Source organism: Balaenoptera musculus, chromosome 3, assembly GCF_009873245.2.
Source record: "Balaenoptera musculus isolate JJ_BM4_2016_0621 chromosome 3, mBalMus1.pri.v3, whole genome shotgun sequence".
Lineage (NCBI taxonomy): Eukaryota > Metazoa > Chordata > Mammalia > Artiodactyla > Balaenopteridae > Balaenoptera > Balaenoptera musculus.
In genome coordinates this window covers 77,092,866-77,117,139 of record NC_045787.1, presented here as the reverse complement: position 1 = coordinate 77,117,139, position 24,274 = coordinate 77,092,866, and the positions used below count along the sequence as shown (strand labels likewise).

General features: G+C 41.0%; 1 protein-coding gene across 9 annotated transcripts in view; it reads right to left on the bottom strand.

Annotated features, from left to right (window-relative positions):
- The window catches only part of CAST (calpastatin), a 119,128-nt gene that overhangs the window by 20,756 nt on the left and 74,098 nt on the right, over nt 1-24,274 (bottom strand). For 6 of the 9 annotated variants that reach the window (XM_036847218.1, XM_036847220.1, XM_036847219.1 and 3 more), the window contains 14 exons: nt 23,231-23,314; nt 18,855-18,923; nt 17,625-17,723; nt 16,023-16,103; nt 15,339-15,377; nt 14,755-14,847; nt 14,520-14,609; nt 13,337-13,438; nt 9,958-10,041; nt 8,604-8,651; nt 7,364-7,459; nt 5,582-5,677; nt 2,117-2,218; nt 1,558-1,641 (listed from right to left, as the gene is read on the bottom strand). In XM_036847218.1, coding sequence (XP_036703113.1) covers nt 1,558-1,641; nt 2,117-2,218; nt 5,582-5,677; nt 7,364-7,459; nt 8,604-8,651; nt 9,958-10,041; nt 13,337-13,438; nt 14,520-14,609; nt 14,755-14,847; nt 15,339-15,377; nt 16,023-16,103; nt 17,625-17,723; nt 18,855-18,923; nt 23,231-23,314 — 1,167 coding nt within the window. The remainder of the gene's footprint in view (nt 1-1,557; nt 1,642-2,116; nt 2,219-5,581; nt 5,678-7,363; nt 7,460-8,603; nt 8,652-9,957; nt 10,042-13,336; nt 13,439-14,519; nt 14,610-14,754; nt 14,848-15,338; nt 15,378-16,022; nt 16,104-17,624; nt 17,724-18,854; nt 18,924-23,230; nt 23,315-24,274) is intronic. The other 3 variants (XM_036847222.1, XM_036847224.1, XM_036847227.1) reach the window with 1 other exon arrangement.

Sequence of the window (24,274 nt, the reverse complement as noted above, 5' to 3'; positions counted from 1 at the left end):
CCCTTGGAAGACATGGGGGTTAGGGGCATGGATCTCCCAAGCAGTCAGAAATCTGTGTATAATTTATACTCGGCCCTCTGTATGTGTGGTTCTGCATCCATGGATTCAACCAACTGCAGAAGGTATAGTGCTGTAGTGTTACTACTGAAAAAAATCCGCATATAAGTGGACCCACACAATTCAAACCTGTGTTGCTCCAGGGTCAACTGTATACTTCTCCTGATAAACTGGTCAAGGTGTTTTTTGTTTTGTTAAAATTCAAGGAGATGCAATGGTTGAGAGTATCACCAGCTTCCCTTCTGACAAACTCCTTTACCCCCATTTTCCGCCTCCTCCGCACGTTCACATGTACCTTCTGACCACTGTTCAGTGAGGAGGGAAACAGAGCCTGAGGCTTGCTCTCCACCATCCCTTAGCTGCAAAGGCAGCACATTTCCCAAGTGGCACATAGGGGCAGGGACGAGGGCACATCTGCTCCACACTCAAACTGAGATCATCCCGTGTCTGGAAGGGGGAACCTGTGGTCTACCCTCAGGGAGCTGAATCTACTGAAGAGGCCTGATGGGAGCAGAGCTGAAGAAGAACAACACAGGATTTAAACAAGAGATCAAGCCAGCACCTGGAAATGTTATAAAGCTACAGGTAAGTAATAACGGGTGGGATCAACAAGTTCAGAGAAGGATGAAACTACCGCAGAATAAAGCGGTCAGGAAAGCTAATCAGCTGCATTCTTACAAGCTGCTACTAAAATTCAGCAAAAGGAGAGAGAAAGTAACCAACCTCCTACTCTGAAGAGAGTTACGGGCACTTGACCAGCCTTTTTCAAATGTGACAGCTGCTTAAGGTCCACAGAGTCTAAGAACCTTGCAAACGAACAAGCCGAAATGAATAGAAATGCCATGGTTTCAACTGAATTGTGAAACGCAGAAAGGAAGCAGACTAAAGGTATCCAAAGTAATAAACTTTCAATCAGGGAAAGCTCACTATAGTTCCTGCCTTTGCCAAATAAATGGACTAGTCCGCCTGCATGAATACGAGGAGCGTCAATTTGATTTTCCTGCATTATTCATGTAGTGGCGGTCGCCCCCTTGTCACTTGTTCTGTACAAGCTACGTTCAGAATAAAAGAAATGGGTCAGTTTATCACTCACTATATTCAGCGTCAAGTAGGCTCTCTTATTTGTCAACTTATATTTAAGGCTTGTAAATCTTTCCTCAGGAAGTGATTGTTGCTCATTTTGGTTTTCCTATCTGTATAAAGGTTTCCTAAGTTTTCTTTGCTTCTGGTACTCTAACAAACCACCTATTAGACAGGCAAAAATTAAGTAGCTAAGACATTATATTTCTTTCACCTAAGGGAGGAGTAAAAGGCCACTTGGGAATATTTTAGTTTCATAGCTGGTGTGCAAACAGGGTATTAGTGAACTGATACTATTTGGTGTTGAAATACTAAGAAACATGATCTTTATATCCCAGGTCTGTTCGCATGTCCCTTCTTCATGTATATGAAATTCAGTATAAATTAAAATAAATGAGAAAAAGATGCCAGCCTGTTTACCTTGACCTCTTCTAATCTATAATCAGGAGGAATTGTTTCTTCTTTTTCACCAAGTTTTTCACGATCTTCTTCTTTGGCTTTCTCCTGAATAAAAATTAAACCACTTTCATTGTTAATACATCTTTTTCTCATAAAGTGGATGCCTGAGTGACTAAATTTGAGGTCAACAAATCCATTGTTAGGTTCCTACGGCAACTCTATCTTTGACGCTGTATCCTGGTTTAGCAGGCTCAGACAGCACCACTTTTAGCCTGCTGGGCTAAGAGGCCGTCGTGAGGAGCGGTCGAGGCAGTGCCGCTTCTCTCCTGAGTCCTCAGCAATGGAAATGCAGGTGGACAAGGTGAGACTCAGAACTCCGATACCTGCGCGCCAGCCATCCACTGCTGCACCTAAACACTGATGCTCACTCAGGGTTTGCTTATTAAACAGGACATGCACAATAACAGAGAAAGACAGCTGGTCATGTGTTGTAGGAAATTTTAAAAAATGACTGAGTTATCTGGGGAGTCAGGGCGATCAACGATAGTTCCTCTCTATGAAGTATCTGAGCTGCCATTACCTTGACTTTATCCTCCACAGGCTTTCCAACTTCTGGACCGGCTTCCTTTTTCCCCAGGCTTCCAGCCAAGGCTTCTACAGCATCATCTGGCCCCATGCCCTTCTAAAAGCACATCAGGGGGTATACTAAGTAGGTGGTTAAGCATTCCTTTTAAAAGAGACTACAACAAACAATTCAGATGGGCATATCCTTATTTCAGGCCTAGATAAGAAGCACATGTCATCTTTTAATAATCTAAACAATCAACTGAATTAGAATCTATGTTTAAAAATCCTGAGGTGTTAAAAATTAGAGCAAGTTTCTTATGTTAAACATTAAGCGTGTGCAATTTATGTACTGACACTGAGGAACTTTTAAGATCTAACCCACGTTTTGGTTCAGAAATTAGGAAGTTAAGAGAATGGGTAACACCACACAGAAGCTGAAAGCCAGGAAAGAAGAAAGAAGTGATCTTTATGTGACTGTTCTAGAGATGGCACAGGAAAGCTTTCAGAAAAGCCCTCGAGAGGACATTCTTCCCAGTGAAACAGCTGGGCCCCGGAGGCAATGGCTCCGGCCGAGACTCTACTGAGGCACAGAAGCTTGTGTTCTCTATGTGGCTCCTACTGGTCAGAGTGGATTCACGCCAGTTCAGGTGATGGCCTGTGACTTATTAACCTGAGTGGCCCAATGAGAACAGTCTACCTGTGGTCCAGTTGTTGAAAATGAAATGTGCTCCCTGTGATATAGTGAGCTCTGACCACAGTGGTATTTAAAATGAAACTGGATGAACACAGAACATAAATGGCATAAAGGGAAAATAAAGGATAAATTATGTTTGGGCTAAAGAGAGGATAGATCCAGCTTTTTCCAAACCACAGGTCACGATCCATACATGATGAGCTCTTAAAATCAATTTAGTAGTTCATGGTCAGGACGTTTTTTAAATGAAGAATATAAAATAGAATGCATCATGCATATCAAGGATAAGTACCATTTACTAAACTATTGTTCTACTGTGTGGGTCCTGGGTTGCAGAATCCATGAATTTCCAACTCTGGTCTTGGTCAAAAGTGTGAAATCTGAATTAAACAGTCTCAAAGATTATTCTTATTGTAAAAGAATATGACTTCACATGGAGTACATATTGGAATTTTAGAGTAAAAGCGTCTTTCTGTTTTATATAGATTAGCCATCATCCTAAGTAAGAAAAGTTGTTTTGCTGCTAAGCTGCACCACAAAAGTAAAGATCACCAGTGAAAAAAGGGCCGTCGAGTGGAAAGTGATTTATCACCATCTAGTGGTTGGACACTGCATAGATTTTATTCTGGGGGGCAACAAACATCCCTGATGTTTCCAACCTGCTTCGGATATTAACTAAGAGCTGCAGCGGTCCCCAGGTCTTAGCCAAGCAACCTGATTGCTACCTGATCCAAGTCACCTGCTCACACTTCTGTTTTCTACTCTCTGCTGCAGAATCTTTGGAAACTACTGCTTCCCAAGCCTGTGCCCTTTGGCTCAAGAAATAAGTGAAACCGAGTTAGAAAAGCTAGGGGAAGCAGCAGTCTTAAGAGCTAAAGAATCTGGAAATAGGACCAACGACAAAAGCTTCTATTTTTGTTGTCAGGTTCAGAACTAGAACTCAGGTCTTTGGATTTGCTCAATAAACTTTCTTTTTCTACAACAAGAACTGCAGAGGGCAGACGTTCATCTCCTTCCCCTGGGCTTTCTGTTTCCTTTCGCTCACTGATCCTCCAGCCTCTCTTGAGTTCTCTGACCTTTATCACACTCTGCGGCTGTTCCTTCTGGCTCCCATGGGTGTCACAATCCCAGAAATGCCAACTGACCTCAGTGATGATAAACTTGGCAACTGTGGTAACCAGAGTTGGTGGAGTAGAGGCCCAGGAAAGGCGGTCAGAGAATAGGAAAACAAGAGCTCTTTTTTTTTTTTTTCTTCCTCTCCATTAAAAATCCAATGCTCAACTCTCTACAGTCAGGATAAAGCTGGAAAGGAACTAACTCGGCTCTAAGGCCCTGGCAGTTACAGTTGACACAACAGGTAGATGACACACGTTTAGGTCACAAGAGTTCTGCCCTGGAATATTGGCTACTGTCTTTTTGATTCCAATCACTGCCTCTGTGCCTACTTCCTTCACCAGTCTCTTCCCAGATTCTCTCTCCCTCTCCTGTTCTTTACCACTGTGGCCTGTGCCTGAATCCCGCAATGTAAAAGTTTTTGGAGGGTACCCTGAGACTCTCCCACCAAATAAAAAGGAGGTCACGTCCTGTCTACGGCAGGAGGGAGACCCTGGACTCTGAGGGGACTTGCAGCTGGCACCCAGGATCTCCCCGGCAGGAAGCAGCCACTCAGGGTACCCAGGACTCTTGTCCTACACCTTCTTCAAGGCCCTCTTCTCTCAAACAACTAAATGCACATACCCCAATACCTGAAGGGCTCCACACCTCTGTGCTGGGCTGTCCCAGGTTTGCTGGTCTCCCCAGGAAAACAGTGCTGTTCCCACTTCTCAGTAGGATCCTGTCCTCCACCTGCAAGCCTTTTCGAGTTCCTCCTGGAAAGCAGTTCCTTCACCCATGTTCCTGCTGCCCTTTTCCCATATGAGAATGATCAAACTAAACTGTGAGCCTGAACCTGGCCCATATCCAAACTAGACCTGAAGGGGGCTGAGAGCAGGGGCCGTATCTTACATCTCAGCTGAGGTTCTGAAAGGTTAAGTGAATTGCTCAAGGTCAACTCGAAGTTCATTTCCCTCGTTTATAAGAGAGACATGATCAGAACAGCCTTCACAGTGTCCTTGTGAAAATTTAATGAGAAGATATTGCAAAGCATCTAGAACAAGTTAGTTATTCAGAGTGTAGAGTCACTAGGTCTGTACTAACGAAACATAGTTCCATCAGCTGTTATTCTCTTGAGTCAGATTCTATCTGCTAATGGAAACAAAACTCACTGAATTCCAAAGAAAACAGATTCAACTAGTTAAATATCATACCTTATAGAAAAATTAGAAAGTGAGAGAGAGGCAAGAGAAGAAGGAAGGGGAAAGGAAGTGAGTCCACCTGTCTCCCTTCAGTTGGGAGAGAAGAGGAGTCATGATGACAAAGGTGCAGATGATTCCACCAGGAGAGTCAATAAAAAGTAATATCGGGCTATTTGTGGGACACCAAATCAGCTTGAAAGACACAGGAAAGTGAAGAAGCATGATTAACCGCAGTAGCTGAGGAGCTAGAAACAATTTCAGAAGGTCAAAACAAAACAAAACAGTTTGCAGCAGTTGAATTAAAAATTTAAATCTAGCCTGAGTTTCTAGCTCCTCCCAGAAGCCTAAACACAGGATAATATAGCTATCTAAGATTTTATTTTTATTTTGTTAGAATAAAGTAATATGATGGTAATACACAGCAGAAAGGGCAGGGGAGGAAGAACATTACTTTCTCAAGACATTTCTCAGTGCCCAGAGGACCACTCACCGCCGTGGCTGACGGGGGCGGGACCGACTGCACAGAACACAAGGTGGTCCGAGGCACGGCCCCTTCCACAGGAGTAGCGGCAGCAACCTGAGACTCCTGCAGAAAGAAGCAGGTACAATGACGAATTTTTAGAAATATCCGGTTATTAAGACTGAACAATGATAGACCAACAATACAGTCTGCTACACCATATGCTGTGAGCATGACTTTCTTGAATGCCCAAGGATTTTGAGCAGTAAATAAGTCAAGGCAGGCTGAAACTCTTCAGCTACCATTACTTCACCTTGGTTTCACCTCTTACCTTAGGTAGGTTACTAAACCTCTCTGAGACACAGTTTCTACATCTGCAAAATGAGAACAATTATAGTACCTACATCTCAAGGGTTGACAGGGGCCTTGAATGAGATAAAACATGCTAAGTGCTTTGCATAGTACCTGGGAACACAGTAAGCTCAGTGAATTTTATCAACTATTATTATTTATATTATTTGCCATCATGTAATATGTAACAATAATAATATACCAATTATAAATGCAATACAATATTTTATTTAAATACCTCATTTTTATATATCTAAGAGCACCCCGTAAACTGTAAATAGCTACGTACAAATGCAAGGTAGTACGACTATCCCAGGGGTTCTAAAAGTGAGGTCCCTGGATCAGCGGCCTCAACACTACCAGGGAACTTGCTAGAAATCCAAATTCTCGGGCCCCACCGCAACATACTAAATCGGGGATTCTGGGGGTGGGACCCAGTAATGTGTGCCTTAACAAACACCCCACGTCATCCTGATGCGTACTGAAGTTTGAGAATAACTGTGCTATTTTGCTACAAGAGTAAAATTTCAAACAGATTGTTTTTAATCCAGACATTTATGGAAGCCTATCCTGTATGCAAGGTGCTCAGCAGATGATCATTAATAGGGCATGAGCTCTTCTTTCAAGGAATTTACTATTTAAAAATATGAATAAATGTTAGAAGTAAAGACCAGTGCAGCTAAAACCTTGTTTGCAACAAATGCCTCAACAGGGATATATAAAGAAAGCATGACAGACCTCCCTGGTGTGTTGTATTCTGCTTAATAAGAGTGGGAAGGGTGGTAAGGTTTGGGGAGGGAAATGCAGGAGACAGAGGCCATAGTTTAGCTCAGCCTTAAAGGGATGACTACGATTTTAGTTGATCTAGAATTTGGAGAGGTTATTCTATGCAGAAGGAACCATATGAGAAAAGCCTTGGAAACATACAAGTACTTAGAACCTGAGTTTAGTGATAGGGGGACACATCTTGGCATGAAAGGAAGCTGGGGCCCAAATACATGAGCAGGAACTTTTTTGTAGGGAATGGGAAGCTCCTGAGGGTTGGAGCAGGGGAATGTTGTGTCCACAAACATGCTTGAGAAAGAATAATGCCGGTGGACATATGGGATGGGCTGGAAGGAGACCAAAGACACAGGCCATTGCCATCTTGAGGTGACGAGTGATGACAACTTTAACTAGGTCAGTTACAGAAGCAGGAATGGAAAGAAAAGCACGGGTGTGAATACCTTCCTGAAGGAATAATTAATTAAAGGACTTAAACTGCAAGAATATGAGGGTCAGCCTGGGAAAATAAAGCACATCCAGAAACAGGCAAGATGAAAACTGCATGTGAAAAAAGATGGCAAAATGGGCCTTTTCATCAGCCACTTCCTGTTAAAAGTTTTGGTCTCACATTTTTAAGATTATAGAAAAACATTAAAAAACAACAAAAACTAGAGATTTTTATTTTTAGAAACGTACTTCTGTTTTTTCAGTTGGCTTAGATTGTTTTTCTTTACACTTAGATTGGTCAAGATCTTCTGAAAGTTCATCAATGAGTTCTGATTCACTCAGGGGCTGTAACATAAGAAATATTATATAATATGAAGAAAATTAGTTTTACTTTGATAAAAGAAGCTTTCATAGAGAAAAAGGTTTTCTGGTAAACACATATTATGTCATATTTTAGGATCTAAAACCAAAAGTTAATTTATACAGGGTATATGTTTCATTTATCAATGTAAGGTAAATGTCATGCATCAAATAAGGAATACTAAACACCTCAGTACCACAAACATGGTAATGGTTTATTTAGTTAAAAGTTTTCCTGATACTTCAGTCTCAGAGTAATTTTGCTCAAATAAGATTGCCTGTTTGTTCCAATGAAGATCTTTATCGTTTTTCCTTATGTGATTGTTTTTTCTACTTCCAGCGACTTCCCTTATGAATAAGTCACAGGAAACATAGATCATATACTCCTTTCCTATGACTACATGGGGTTTTGGCAGGAAAGTTCTGCTATCCTTAGTTCCTTCAGGTGAAGTGGTGTTATTCGTTTACTGTAATTAGTCAAAATCTCCACATGCTCTAATCTGTGACAGAATGGCATGTAATTCAGAAGCTGGGCCCCAGAGTTGGACAGACAGAGTTTCGAGTCCTAGCCTTGCTACTCCCTAGCTGTTTGACTTTGGGCTATTTACAGAATCCTTCTGTGTCTCAATTTCCTCACCTGTAATATGGGAATAATAATAGTGCCTTCCTCAAAATGATAACACACAACACCATTTAGTGTAGTGTCAGGCACATAGTAAGTGACTAATAAATGTAGTTGCTTAATATCATCATGATAGGTAACTATGCTGATTAACACCAAATTAAGTAAAGGCAGCATAGAATCATTAGAGCACTTGATGCTGTAATTAGGATCAAACCAAGTGTTAACAACCTAATTTAAGGGCCCTTTTGATATCAGCTCCTAATGTTCAACGAACATCACCTGTAAACTTGTAATATTTTAGTAATAATTCATGAGATAAATAATCATTAAAATATGTGAAAAAGAGTCAGAGATCTAAGCTAAGTGTTGCTGTCAAAAGTTCCTCTCTCCTTAATAGTAGGCTGGCATGCAAGTCTCTACAGTGAGATCTGGTCTGTCAGAATTATCTGTTTATACCTTACAGTTCTATTGCTTTTTAAGTATCAAAAAAACTTATTTCCTAACCTTGGGTTTTTCTTCAACATCTGGCAGGAGTGGTTTTCCATCTTTATCCTGTAAAATGAAATTAAAAATACATTTAAAATGAAATAGAAAATTTTGCTTTCTTGTCCCATTAAGTCTGTTTTAGAAATTCCAGGATATGAGAGGAGAGATTGTTTTTTTTGCCATATATCTGAGTGAGTTTGTGTTTCAAATTAATTTTTTTATAAAGTATCAGAATAAGGAGTTGAGCTGTAAAAATCAAGAACCCAAATGCTATAAAATATAATGCAATTACTTTTCTTTAAAAGTTACTGAAGGGACTTCCCTGGTGGCACAGTGGTTAAGAACCCGCCTGCCAATGCAGGGGACATGGGTTCAAGCCCTGATCCGGGAAGATCCCACATGCCGCAGAGCAACTAAGCCCGTGTGCCACAACTACTGAGCTTGTGCTCTAGAGCCCGCGAGCCACAATACTGAGCCTGCATGCCACAACTACTGAAGCCTGCACGCCTAGAGCCTGTGCTCCACAACAAGAGAAGCTACCGCAATGGGAAGCCCGCGCACCGCAACAAAGAGTAGCCCCTGCTCGCCGCACCTAGAGAAAACCCACGCGTGGCAAAGAAGACCCAGTGCAGCCAAAAATAAATAAATAAAATTTAAAAAAAATTACTGAAAAATAATTTCCATCTTTTGGATAAGGAAGTAGAATTTTTTAAAAAGTTCTTTGGCTAAAAAGATGTAGCTACATCAATGAAAGATTGAAAAAAGCTTCAATTCTCCAACCCAGGGTGAAGAGATAAGATATCATTCCTATAAAACTGGTTTTTCAGAATTCACAATTTAGAATGTTTCTAAAAAATGAGAAACTTTCCATATATAAGCATTGTAGCTATTTTCCACCATATGTTTATATGTATTATTTCAAAGATAAATTACAAATGTAAGTATAGGAATAAGTCCACCATCCTCACGTCAAAATGAAACCAACAATAACAAAACCATCTTCACTGAGGATACTGGTAAATCATTGTAATGTTTATCTACCACTTAGAAGATCTATGTGCTTTTATCCATATAGCAGTTAGAGAAGATATTATTCCCAAATTATTCCTTCTGCTTGAAGGTTAAGGACCTATGTCAAGCATGGTTAATAGTTGAAACACTTGAATTTGTGGGAATTTTAATGACCACACAGTCATTACTTAGGAAACCCTCTTTTAAAGGGTCCAACTGTAGAAGACAGAGAATAAAGGGTTCAGGGTTTTCAGAGTTAACATCAGACACGTCCTTAAGCATCATGGGGACAGACAGGACAAAATGTGATGCGAAGGCAGGAGGAGTGAGCTGCTGTCACGCACCGTGGCGAACAACGTACCGTGGCTGGTTTTAATCTGTACTCTGGTGGGACTGTTTCCTCATCTTCACCACACTTCTTTAGTTTCTCTTCTTTGGCTTTTGCCTGAAGAAGGTGGAGAAAAAAAAATAAGCATTTGGATAATACATGTAAAATAAGACATCACTTTATGTTCTCCATGGGTGTCGTGGAGGAGACCAAATCAGATTAAAGTGCCCGGAGAGCAGTTAGGAGGAAGGCAGTGTAGGGTGACGGAGAAAAAAACAACACAGCCAGGAATCCCGGGGAGGTGTCGCTGCCCTGTCTCTATGACCTTGGGAAGCCACCTAGACTTTCTTCGGCTCAGTGTCTTCAGCTGTAAAATGGGGCTACTAAGAATCCTTACCTAGCTTGCTGACTTGTAAGGATCAGCAGAGAAAATTAAATAAAATATCCTTTGAAGAAAGGTAAGCACAGTGCACAAGCTGGCTGCAATTATTTTACAGCCTTCGTCTGTCGTACTCAATGAGGCAGTTATCTAAGGGGGAGAAAACAACCAATTCTCATGAATGTTAAACACAGTTCAGAAAGGGGAGAGGCATCCCATCACAAATCTTGGCTGATCCATGGATAATTAGTTTTCCCTTTTTTTAAAAAAAATTTATTTAATTTATTTATTTTTGGCTGCATTGGGTCTTCATTGTTGCGTGCGGGCTTTCTCTAGTTGCGGCGAGCGGGGGCTACTCTTCTTTGCGGTGCATGGGCTTCTCATTGCAGTGGCTTCTCTTGTTGCGGAGCACAGGCTCCAGAGCACAGGCTCAGTAGTTGTGGCGCACTGGCTTAGTTGCTCCGCGGCATGTGGGATCTTCCTGGACCAGGGCTCGAACCCGTGTCCCCTGCATTGGCAGGAGGATTCTTAACCACTGCGCCACCAGGGAAGCCCTGGTTTTACTGCTTTTAAAAGAACTCCCTTCAGTAACACCAAGACGTCACTGGATTACTGAACCATGCACAACCAAATGCATTAGAAATAGAAGTGCAGTTCCACGGCAGATCAGCGGCTTCTAGGATATAACATTTGATTTTAAACTACTGGTGGGTAATGCAAAGTTCCATGATATGTAATAATTTGTACCTGTATCAAGGCATGGATTTAAATCACAAATCAAGGAGCTCCTGGGCACAAAAGTGTGTGTGTGCTGGGGGGGGGGGGGTTGGCGTGGGTATTTAGCTGATTCTAGCTCAGCCTATTGCTCCCATCTACATCTCAGCCTAAGATTGTGGTTCTCCATTGAATGCTTAGTTAGTTGATTAATTTAAAAATATTTAATGAGCACTTTTAATAAGCCAGGTACTTTTCTAGGCTTTGGAATTATAGTTGTATTTTCTATAGAATAATAACTGGGATGAAAGGATTTTTAAAAAAATATTTCCAGTTACATTCTACTGCAGGATATGAAGGAAGTCCTGTTATATAGTGGTACTCCCCAGTTCAGGGATTTGTGAGGTCTCTGGCTATAAAACAGTCCTCATGAAAGAGTCACCTGTATAGGACTGTCCTCTCCACTTAGGCTTGAGAACAGTGAGTCACATGCACAGCTAGATCCTTTCTATTCTTTGATCTTTATATTCTTTAAATGACTGCATTGTGGTTTGTATCCAGTAGGTGATGAAAACAAACATCCCCTGAATTGAAATAGTTCCAGACTAGGTAACTACACTAGAAATAGGGGAGATTAATAATGAGGTATCACTACAGAATAAATGCATTATGATACATTATAAGAATGACAAGTGGGCATGGACCTCTTCTCTGAAGCATCATCTGGTGCAGAACGTGCTGGAGTGGCCGTGGACCCCTATAGCATATCGACCTCTATGAGCCTTATCACAGCAGACTACCGAGGAAGTAGTGAATTCACCATCAGGTACTAAAAATTCAACTTAAGAATCCAGAGGATTGGAGAATCTTTATACTTTGTACATAATTAAAAAGGAAAACTAGTGTTAAGAGTAGAATAGTCCTTTTTGTTCAGATTTTAGGAGTTTGCTAACTTTCCAGAGGAAATTTAATACATTTATATGCATCCCTAAACCCAAACTGTTTAAAAGTTATTTTTACATAACTTTTTCACATCTACCTATGTGATTTCAGTCACTCGAAGAGTCTTTTCATCCTGGGATTATGTTTATACTTTCTGTCCCCAAATTATCATCTTCTTAAATCACCTTAATCATCTATCTGTAAACAGCCTGAGGCAGACGTGCCATTGGCTGGCTGCCATGCAGCCCTCGGTGGTGGACCGCCAGGGTCCTGCCAGGACCACCCCTTCCTTGAGACATTGTGCACCTCGCACTGTGTTGTAATCAAAGTTTCCCTTTCTCCCAATACATTACTTGGTCCTGGAGGACAAGGACTGCTTCCCCTGCTCCCCTGTGTTCGCCTTCGCAAAGCCTGTCGTGCCCCACTGCGCCCCGCAAGCCCTCAACGAAAGTCGAAGATAGAAACTGGCCCATTTCAGACCAGGGCAGTCCCAGACTCAGGGGGCGTTGCTGGGAGTCAGCGAGACTCACCTTCCCCAGTGACTCAGAACAGGAAGTGACAGCGGAGGCAGGAGCATTGTGACAGCGACAACTGCCAGCTCCCACCCTGAGCTGATAGGCTGGCGCTCCTGAGGGTCCCCACCACCACACCGCCTGGCCAAGGACGCCCGCAGGGCGGCTCTATGCTTTCCCTCCTCTTTTCCTCCAGAGGACTCGGTTAAACAATTCTTTAAAAATTGGAATTTAATATGAACACTCCCTTCCGCCAAATACAAGCTTGCTTTGGCTCGTAAGGCTTAAGGTCTTGGCGTGCAGTGGGGTAAACACACCCCAGCATCACACTCTAAACACGCAGCAAATCCAGTTATAAAGTAATTGTTGCTTGATTTTATTCTAATTTGAGACAAGTTTTCAACATTTTCCCCCATAGTTATAAAAAGGATCTCCCACCCCATCTGCAACCATCTCCCTCTCTCCTTATAAAGAGAAGCACCTGGAACCTTTTGAAAATACAAATTTTCAGTTTCCATGAGAGCAGACAAAACTATTTGTCACCAGGCCACTGCTTCCGTGTTATCTTGTCTGGTCAGGTGTCGTTTGAGAATTGGCAAAGAAGATTAGTGTTCATTTTAAATATTAAAATTCTAGATGGTTAACAAGACAAACACTGAAATATCCTTTCTGGTTGCTAACTCCCCAGCAATAAATATCTAAATTAGCCAGACCCTGAAAGTAAGGCAGGACAAAGAACAGTTCATTTAAAATCTCTAAGAAAATATAAATGGTACAAGAATTCTAAACATGTGTAATGCATTAGCTTTGTAACCTTGTAACCTGAAGACTAACAGGCTTTGTATGTGAACTCCAAGGTCAGTACCTCATTGACTTCCTTAATGGAGCTGAGGTCGAGCTCAGGTTCCGGCTTCCGGCTGCCCAGCGAAGCTGACAGAGCCTCGAGTGCCTGATCACTCATCGTGTCCTGTGAGGGAAAAAAAATTCTGTACATTAAAAAGAGAATATCTCCTCAACCTAAACAATCCACCCATTTCTTTGTGAAATTCAAAATTTTAAATCTCTAAGAATAAGTTGTGGGTTGGGGAAGGACTCTAGGAAGGCAATTTTATTTAAAACCTAGTAAAAGAGAGAAAGAAAGAAGAACTTACCAGTGAGTGAAAACTGGGGCTTAGGACTCGTTTCTACAGTAAAACTGGGGCTTAGGACTCGTTTCCCTGCTCTCAGAGGTACACTTCACCTCTTACTTAGCAAGCTAGAAGTGTAACTGTAATCATAATTATATTATAAAATACTCATATCAAAATAAAAGCTGCAAGAAGTAAAACTTGCACTATCCTGCTTTTCTTTTTCTAAAAATGTGTCTCTAAAAATGACTTCTGACAACGCTGTCCTTCAGCACGACTTCAGCGAAGCCCAGGAAGCAGGGGGCCCTGAAGTGGCTGACGGCTGTAGGAACTCCCACTCCCAGGGGTGTGGTGCTCTCGCCGCTCCTCAAGCCAGATAAAAATAAACCGCCCACCCCAGGAGCGAAAGGCAGAGCAGCCCCAACAGAAACGGCTCCTTGGATTATCTGGACCATCTGCAGGTGGGGCATGTTTTCTCATCCAGCCCAGAGCTGCAGGGCCACCTTTCAGGATTCACAAGAATTAAGTTATAGTCAACTGTGGTTAAGGTGGCGAGAAGCAGCTATAACAACATCCCCCTAGTGATTCCCAGGACTCAGACGCCTTTAGAAAATCAAGTTGAAGATTTGATGTCCCAAGAGTGCAGTTCCTCTGGGATCCTGCTCTTTCTGTGTAGTGTGATGGTGAGATAATCTTATTCCACAACCAAGGCAAGCATTTGTGGAAACAGAGCAGGCCTGCCTGGAGATGACCAATATAACCCTGACTGGTCTCACTAGTCTACACAGGCCCGAGGGAGCAAAGATACTCAGTAGGTGTGATGCACTATTGGGGTTCTCCCCAATCAGCTACATCAGCCTCAGGAAAGCGACTGCTGTCGGGCGGACCATGCTTAATTTTAAAGAAGTAATTTTTTTATACCTCTTCCACCTTTCTTTTTTTCTCCTTGGGTGGAGCAGCACTTTTGATTACTTCAGCTGACTGAGCTTTTAAAACCTCTCCTGTAGACCTCTGAAAAACAAAATACAAAAGATTTGACTTACAGAAGAAGGAAATGTATTAACCAAATCGTAATAACCAGAACTAAAAAGTTGTTGGTGTCTTAAAGTGTGAGATGGTTTCTAACAAGTTTCCCTCATTACATTAAAAACAATACCTCTTTCTTGGTTTTCTTCCCATCAGCCGCAGGAGAACTGTAGGTGAAGTCTGATGACAAGGCATCTATGGCATCATCGGGCCCCAGGGGTTTCTAAAGAAACAGGCAGCACGACGGGTCACACGTGGGAATCATTCAAGTGACAGATCAGATTATAAACCCAGCAAACGAAGAATGTACTTTTGCAATTCCTTGACTACCAAATGAGATGTTTAACGAAAAAACTCAGATGAAAGCCTATGTTTGGGAGGAAACTGGATGCTCAATAAATATTATTTTCCTGTTTCTCTCTTCTCAACGTATTACATGTTAGGATATTCTCATCTTATTTTTATTAACATTTATTTTATCCTAAAACTTTCTTGGCCCCATTCTTCTTTCCCTCAAAAAATCTGCTTAGGAAATAAACACTCATTGAAACAACCCCCAGGCCCACTTCCGTTCTCTGAACAGATGGAAACTTCATCTGATTTAGAGATTAATATAGTCATAATCCCAAAATACAGAATTGATAACTCTATCCCCCCAACCAAAGATATAAAAAATGTTAAATCTGATCTTAGAAGACATTTATGTGAACTCACCAAAGAGTCTGGAGGAGGCCCTGTGATCCCTTCTTTTTTCTGAAACAAATATTAATTTTATGATGCTGAGAAGGCAAAATTAATCCTTACAATCGGCAAAATGCATAGCTCAGTGAATGCTATGGGCTGAGTTGTGTCCTCCCAAAATTCATAAGCTGAAGTCCTATCCCCTAGAACCTCAGAATGACTGTATTTGAAGACAGGGCCTTTAAAGAGGTAATTAAGGTTAAATGAGAACATTAAAAGGGGCCCTAATTCAATAGGACCAGTGTTCCTATAAAAGGGGGAAATGACCCAGAGATCCACGTAGAGAAAAGACGACATGCAGATATGTATACATAGAAGATGTGGAATTACTCCACATGTAGGTATCTATAGACCAAGGAGAGAGGCCTGAGACAGATCTTCCTCTCACAGCCTTCAGAAGGAGCCAACCCTGCCCACATCTTGATTCCAGTCTTCTAGCCCCCAGAATTGTGAGACAGTAAGTTTCTGCTGTTTAAGCCATCCAGTCTGTGATACTCCAATATGGCAGCCCTACCAAAGTAATACAGTGAGCTTCAGAGTAATGACAATTTCGCACGCCCATTATATTATCTAAGTTAAAAAAAACTGGATATATTAATGTGATAAAAATTATAACTCCAAAAAAGAAACAATAAAGTGAACGATTGTTTAACTTACATTTAAAAGTTCCCTATATTTTGGAGGAAGTGTGACTTCTCTTTTACCCAATTCCTCTATGTAAGTAGAACTCATCAGATCCTAGAAGAAAACCGTACACATAGGGATATTAGCTGACAATGTTATATACATATTCTTAAACCGAAGTACTATTGCATTATTAATTTATGGAACTATTGAGAGTAAATATAAATCATTTAGAAGCCAATATTTTACACAACTCTGAAATTCTAAGTTTCCACAAATACTTGCCCATATTTAATTGGCTTAACTCATTAGTAATGCTATAAAATATTCAAACCACTATATTAAATTTGATTCATATATAAAATGCATTTTATTTAAAAATATTTTTCATTATCTAATATTTCTATACCTACAAAAGAGCAGTTGATAACAGTGAATTTCTATATAACACAACAGATCTAGTTATTTCTTATCTAATAAGAAAAAAATCAGAGTGATGTTTCTTTTTTAGCACTCTCCAATCCAATTCCTCTTCCTTGTTTTCCAGAGATAGCCATCATCCTGAACTTTATCATCCATCAGTGTAAAGTTGAGTATATTTTAAAACAATTATTCCACATGTAGATACCCATAATCAATATACACCATTACTTTGCCTATTTTCAAGTGTTATATAAATGGTATCAAATTCTTATGTCATTTGGTAATGTACTATTTTTATTCAAAGTTATGTTTTTGTAATGTTATCCATATTGATACATGAATAAGCCATTTTAACCACTATAAAGTGTTCCACTATATCATCTTGTCTCCTGTTGAACAAAATCATTTCCAAATGTTTCACCTATTCTTAGAACTCCTTATACACCTGGGCAAGGCTCCCTCCAGCAAGTCTCTCTAGACGTGGGATTGCTGGTTAGAGGGTGTGCACATCTTCATGTGACATCCACAGGCTCTGGGCCAGTTGTCAGACTTTTACACTTCTGCCAATCAGGTGAGTGTGAAGTGCTATCTGTCTGTGTTTTAGTACCATTTTCCTAATTACTAGGGAGACTTTCATGTGTCTTTTGGCCAAATTTTCTCCTAATTTTCTATTGGGTTATCTTTTTCTCAGCTTTAAAAAATCTTCATAAATTCTAGAAACAAATCCTTTGTTATGACTGTTGCAATATTTTCTTACAGTCTATGGAATGTCTTTTATTAATGCCAAGGAACATAATTTTCTTGCTTTTTATGAATCAGGAATAGAGATGAATTGAGGGTAGAAAATATCTAGAAATCAAGATAAGTTCAAGTGATAGGATGGGAAATATCTGGAAACTAAAATAAGTCAAAGTCCACTGGACTTAAGCCTCGAAGAAAGAAAATAAGTCTCTGTGATCCAACAGACTATATCCCAGCTGCAGTCTCAGCAGAGACAGTCAATCAGTGTTTGCTGATCAACGGAATCACATAGCTACCTTAGGACAGTTTCCATCCACAACACTAATTTTCAGTTGCTATTACTGATACTGACAGCATACTGTTTCTCTCCAAGTGACAGAACACTGTGTATTCTTTTGTGCATCATGACCATGACCTACTAGCTCTCCTACTCATTAAGTATGAATCTTTATCAACATCAAGATCACTTACCAAAACTTCAGGTCCAGTATATGTTGTATTATCTTCTTTAGTTTCTTCAGGTTCTCCTAAAGTGTCTATTAAGTCATCCAAAGCAGCACCCATGCCTGACTGGAAAACAAAAAGAGCAGATATGTAAATGTTATTTGTTACACATATTTCATTTTGATTTTTTGACTACCGAAAAAAAAATTCTGTGTAGAAAAATACCAAACACCAGAAGTTCTTAAATGGTTAAAATCTGGTCTGTAATAGAACTTATTATTTAAAGTCCCAGAGTACAGATCCTAGGTTGGCAAGATAGAAAGCCACATTCAGGTTAAGAACCACAATTTCAATAAGTCTAAAGGCATTAACTACATGAACAAGTGTATGATTCATTACAGCTGCCAGACCACTGTACTGATAGTTTAAAGAAAAAAGGAAACAAACTACAGAGAATTATGATTATGTTGCTATATGCAAGAGAGGAAATGCTTAGTATTTTTGCTTATCAATCGTTTCTACCTCTTCCAAGTAAAATATATTTCAAAAATGGATTGCCCTGTGTTCTTTTATTCATCTGTGGCTTTTTGTTCACTTGCTTGTCTGAAGATGTTTACAAACAGAAATTCCCTGAAAGAGATGTTAAATTTACAAGAAGTGACAGTTTATTCTGTCAATATGGGCTTAAATCAGTATTATGAATGAAGGAGTGCCACCATCCTGTTGTTGAGGTTAAGAATGATTCATTGTGAAGAATAAGCTACATTTGAAGGGGAAAACAATTTGAGGAAAGACCCTTTACTATTTAACTCAGCTTAAAAATGATTGTTTACATTTTTTTTTGCAACTACCACACTTCCACTACAACTTTAGGCACTCACCTGATTGTGTAATAGCATGTGAGGCCTGTTAGCTTTAGACTGATTCAATTGGGAATTTCAGAATGAAGAAGTGCCTGGCATTGTTTAGTGATACCTCTGGTTAAAGAAGGTGCATTTGCAGGAGGGAAACTGGAATGTAAACTCCATGAGACATAACTGGAGTTTCCAGAACAGAGGGTTAGAATGTAAAATGTTACAAACATATGTGAGAAAATCCCACTTTCAACCCAGTCATATTAGCTTCAAACAATAATTCATTAAAAAGGTCCTTTAAGTTACCCTCACCTCATATTGTTTACCCTCAAGAAATCAGATCACGATAGACACAGAGACTATGAATAAATATCTATGTAAAAAGGCACTGCTATCTTCATACCTTTCCAGAGGGTTTACTTGGTTTGGATTCAACTGGTACAGCTGACGTTAATGATTTATTTTCTTTATTCTGGTGGGGGTTTAGAAAGAAAAACTCCTCATATATCTTTATAAAATTCAATAATATTACAAACTTTAAAATGAATACATTATAACATAACATGGATCATATACTAAACATCTGCTCTGTGCCAGACACTTTATGTGTTATATCCTTTTTCAGAACAGCATAAATAATGTTAATATTGATAATATTAATCTCACTTAGAGATGTGACAAGCAAGGCTCAGAGAGGCTGAGTAACTTCCCAGGTCACACAGTAAAGGACAGCACTGAGATCTGAATCCAGGACTGCCCATCTCTTTCTTCACTGCTCTTGGTTGCCTCTCCCAGGGCCCACAGCTAATCTCTGCAACACCCATGAATTCCTTCTTATTACAAGCAGCCATTATTTCTAGATGTTGTTCTCTCGGTCTTTGCCCCTACACATCAAGACCTCCACCCCCCCTTGCTTTGGTATCTCATCACTCATTCTTTCCTTCATCTCCCTAAAATCAATGTCCTTCCCACCACGGCTTCAGTTGCTCCATCAATGACTGTCAATAACTTTCCAATCTGCAGTTTCCGTGCCTTTACCCAGACGTAATCTTCTCTGAGTTACTCTGGTGAGCAGCCCTCTCCCGACTCTCATCTCTCACAGCACCACCCCCGTTCTGTGCTGGCATCTGTGCCCTCTGTTCTCTGCCACCTCTGGCATCTCTCCTGCTTTGCCCCCTTCCACACACATGTTTCTGCCTGTCCTGGTGGTCCTAGGCAATCATTCCCTAGGGTCAGGGGCCAAATGCTTTCAGGGCCAGGCAGGAACGAAATGGTGAAGTCGCTGGGTTTAAGACAATAGGGAATTGCCTTCTGTGAAGGTCTCTGAAATCTGGGCAGCAGAGCTTGGAGGTGGAGAGCAGAGGCTCGAACTGTCTGGGTGTGCACACCAGCCCACACGCGCTGGCCGCAGGAGGATTCAGGCAGGTCACGTCTCCTCCTGAACCTCCGTACCCTCATGGAGGAGGCCAGGACAGTGACTGCACCTACTGCAGCGGGTTGTGAGGACTAAACTAATTCATCTATTAAAGTACCAAAGCCAGTAGTTGTGCACACGCTAAGTACTCGTAAGTACTAGATATACAAATAAGTACTAAATAAGTGATTGCTGTGATTGTTATATTAAAGAGACTGTGGGAGCACCCGGGTGAACCTGAGTCCTGGCAACTGAATCCAGCTCCTTGATTCAACCACAACCTTGTGCAGATGTTCATTCAGTTTCACTCTCCCCTCTCTCCCTGCTTCTCCCTTTCCATTCACCTGGACTCCAAAACAATGTGCTAATCGCCTCTCTCTTGGGACACCTCAGGCATTTCAATTCAACCTGTCTAAAAGCAGGTATCACTTTTCTGGCTCCACCAACTCCCCTTCTGACCCTCTGTCCACCTGTCAGTGACAATCAGGACTGGGCTCACTTAAGAAGGCGCTCACTCCTGCAGGTGCTGACCCTGCACTGGCACGAACCTGGCCATGGGTGCCTCCCTTGCCTCACCTTAGGGTTAGCAACCTAGTTCACTGAGATGCTGAAGCCCCAGGTTATCTGGGATTTTATTTCCCCTTTGCCCACTGCAGCCACTCATTTCCTAACACCTGAAAGCTTCACCTCTGCAACGCCTCCTGCATTGCTCCCCGCTCACTTATTCTATCCCAGTTCTAATTTAGGTTAACTTTGGACTCCCCAGGACGACTGAAATAGCCCCTGACCAGCCTCCCACCTTAAGATCTCTTACTCCGTCTCATCCCAGCCACTGCGGTCGCTTAATTCTTCGGCAGCTTGGTTTTAATCGCATCTCTCCATCCGTTCTCTAATTTTCAATGCTTACCTGCTGCCAGTTGTATCACTACCACATGGATTAACACACCTTTACATTCTCCACAGCAGTGCCTCGACCTGTCTTTCTGGTCTCACAGTCCCACTCACCTCCCCTGTGCTTCGCCCACACCGTAATGCACTTTGTACCCAGATCACATCTTATATTTTTCTCCCTTGGTATGTTTGCAAGCCTGCAATCCTAGCTATCCTTTCATGCCAAACTCAAACTGGATCTACTCAAAGTCCCCGAGGATTCCCCCAAATCAGACAGACTCCCTCTCTCCTCAAACAGCTCCCTGTGGGGACTTGTCTTAATCTGCCTTGAATGCAGTCCTGGGTACCTAGTTTTATCCCAGCCCTAGCGGGGTCAGCCTGCAGCTCAGTGTCCTGCAGAGTCAAACCGCAGTCCACAGTGCTTTACACACGGTATGGGCTAAAAAAGAAAAAGCAGATCTGACCAATCTCGTTTTCTGGGAGACAAATCAGAGGCAAAGAAAAGTGAAATGATTTGCCACAGGTCGTAGCACAAGTCAATGCACAGCAGAATTCCGTATAAACCTCGCCTAATTTTATTGCTTAGATTTTACTGATAACCCTGGCTAGATGATGTGTGGCATAAATTTTCAAATTATCAAAATTTGAAAATTACATTTACAAATAGGTTACAAAATTACATTTACAAATCTCTTAGAATAGGTTCAAATTACATTTTAAACCTATTCTAAGAGATCTAATCCTCTGTCTTAAATTTATCCATTTTCCAAACCATGGCATCTAGTTATCCCTCATCAACACAAGAGAGTGAAGTGTATCCCCAGGATGGGGGTAGGGATCTCAAGGTATATACAAGGGGTCTGCTGGAAAAAATAAAACATTTTTTATTTTAAGTTGAGTATTTTCATTTAAAAGTTCATGTAAATTTTGCCATCATGCCACATGATATCTGCATTAGCTTGGAGAAAAATAATGTGCCTTTTCTTTTTCGAAATCTAATAAAAACTGATGTTTCAGGGAGATGTGCTATACTTTTAACCTATGACTTTTCTTACTTTACTTAGCCTGCAGAGGGATAACTGCTCCCATTTTGAGAAGCGGGAAAATAGATAAACACGTATTACTTTTTTTCTGCTTTCATTTCCATCTTACTGTTGCTTCAGTTAGTTACTTGTGGCTTTAAGAGAAATACGTACTAGCATTTCTAGGACGATATGGCTTCCAAACTGATTACTAACTCTGATTGCTAACTCTGTATTCCTATGGGTAGAAAAGGTAGACTATTCCTTGTCTTACATTCCCAAGCTAGTCTCTTCAAAGGATCTAAGGAAGGTGCCCATAATTTGCCAGTGGGGCACATATACTCTCTCCTGAGAGGGCTTGTGATGCTCCTTTGAAAACCTCCCATATCCATCCATGTAGATGTCATGACTGCACATAATTTACTCATTTCAAGATGGCAGTGTTCATATTAAAAGCTGAGAGTAATGCTTATTCAAATGCTCATGGCAATTTTATGTGCTTTATTTCAAACCCATAAATCTTGAAGGCAGGATCTGAGTCAACTCACATTTTAATTTCCTTGGTATTGATATGAGGCCTTATACATGGCAGGCACTCAGTAACTATTTATTTATTTATGGGGTCTAAAAATAATTTTTTTTTATAGATCTTTATTGGAGTATAACTGCTTCACAATACTGTGTTAGTTTCTGTTGTACAACAAAATGAATCAGCCATAGGCATACATATATCCCCACATCCCCTCCCTCTTGAGCCTCCCTCCCACCCTCCCTATCCCACACCCTGATCCCACCCCCTAGGTCATCGCAAAGCACCAAGCTGATCTCCCTGTGCTATGCTGCTGCTTCCCACTAGCTAACTATTTTACATTTGGTAGTGTATGTATGTCGCTGCTACTCTCACTTCACCCCAGCTTCCCCCCCCCCCGCACGGTGTCCTCAAGTGCTTCTCTATGTCTACGTCTTTATTCCTGCCCTGCCACTAGGTTCATAGTACCATTTTTTTAGATTCCATATATATATGTGTTAGCATACAGTATTTGTTTTTCTCTTTCTGACTTACTTCACTCTGTATGACAGACTCTAGATCCATCCACCTCACTACAAATAACTCAATCTCGTTTCTTTTTATGGCTGAGTAATATTCCACTGTACAGTAACTATTTATTGAATGCATGAATTTTAAAATCATGCATTCAATAAATAGTGTCTTTTTGGTGTCTTGCTCTCTCTCTATCCTTCAGATGCATGCTCTTCTTCATAAAATTTCACATATGAAGTGTTCAGTTTTAGCAAATGACAGGTTATTTGACTGTGACAGCACTGGAACACTGAATGGTTAAACAGAGCCAGCCAGGTAGAATGGGTCTTCGCTGAGCATATGTTTCTCATAAAAGAGACCTGATAAGCATTGAGGCCCATGTACATGTTACATCTTTTATGTGTGCTCACCTTGTCAACTGGTTTGCCAGATGCTGCAGCTACGCCAGTAACAGCACTCTTTCCACCACTGGAAATTGTGTCCTGTGACTTAGTCTAATGGATAAAAGATTGACAGAACTAAGTATCTCTGAATGACTATTTTCAAGATCATACATTTCAAATGTCACTAAGGAGCCAGTATCCCTTAGCAGACATCTTGTAGGGAAATGGTCACTAGCTTCCACTGCACATGATGCAAGGCTGGGCACATACAGCTGGACTCAAGAGCTTACAGAGCCCATGCAGGTTAACACACATAGGTGAAGTGGACCAGGCGGGCACATACAAGGTTGTAAAGCCTCTAGTCAATTGTTGCTATGTGAGCCCACTGTTGCCAGATATTCCAATTTTTCAAGAGAAGCTAGAAATTTGCATTTTATGTGAAGTATTCTGACTTTATTTGTTGGCAGCTAATTAAAAATCACTTTGATTACTGTTAGCCAAATAAAATACACAAGTGGCTGCAATTGGTGGGCCACAAATTTGCAGTCTCTGATATAAGGTATATTGTTAAACAGGCCTATTTCCTATCTTCCAAGAGCTCTCAATGAAAAAGTTCTCATAGATGTTTATTCTTCTGGTAGTTGAATAGTTGTATTCTGGAAATACAGAATATATTTCTGATTTTTGGCTCTGTAAGTTGATCTCTCCTACAACAAGACCCTAAAAACTCTAAGACTTCCAGGTAAAGAGCAGATCTCGCAGGGCATCTGAGTTCCCACAGCCCACGAGGAGAGGGGTCCAGGAGGCAGCCTCAATCCCAAGCTTCCTGTCTGTGAGACACCAGAGTCGGCTGCCTCAAAGTCACAACAGGGTGCTGCTGGGTGGTGGAGAGGGCATGATGGAACATCCCCCAGACCTATCTGATGCCCTTCTCAGGCCTTACTTAGTCCCAAGTTTCCACAAGGTTATTTGCAGCACCAGCAAAATGAGAGCACCAAATCTTTACAGTACAAGATATATTCAGCGTAGCTCTGTAGATTCACCTACACACATCAATATAGATAGAGGACC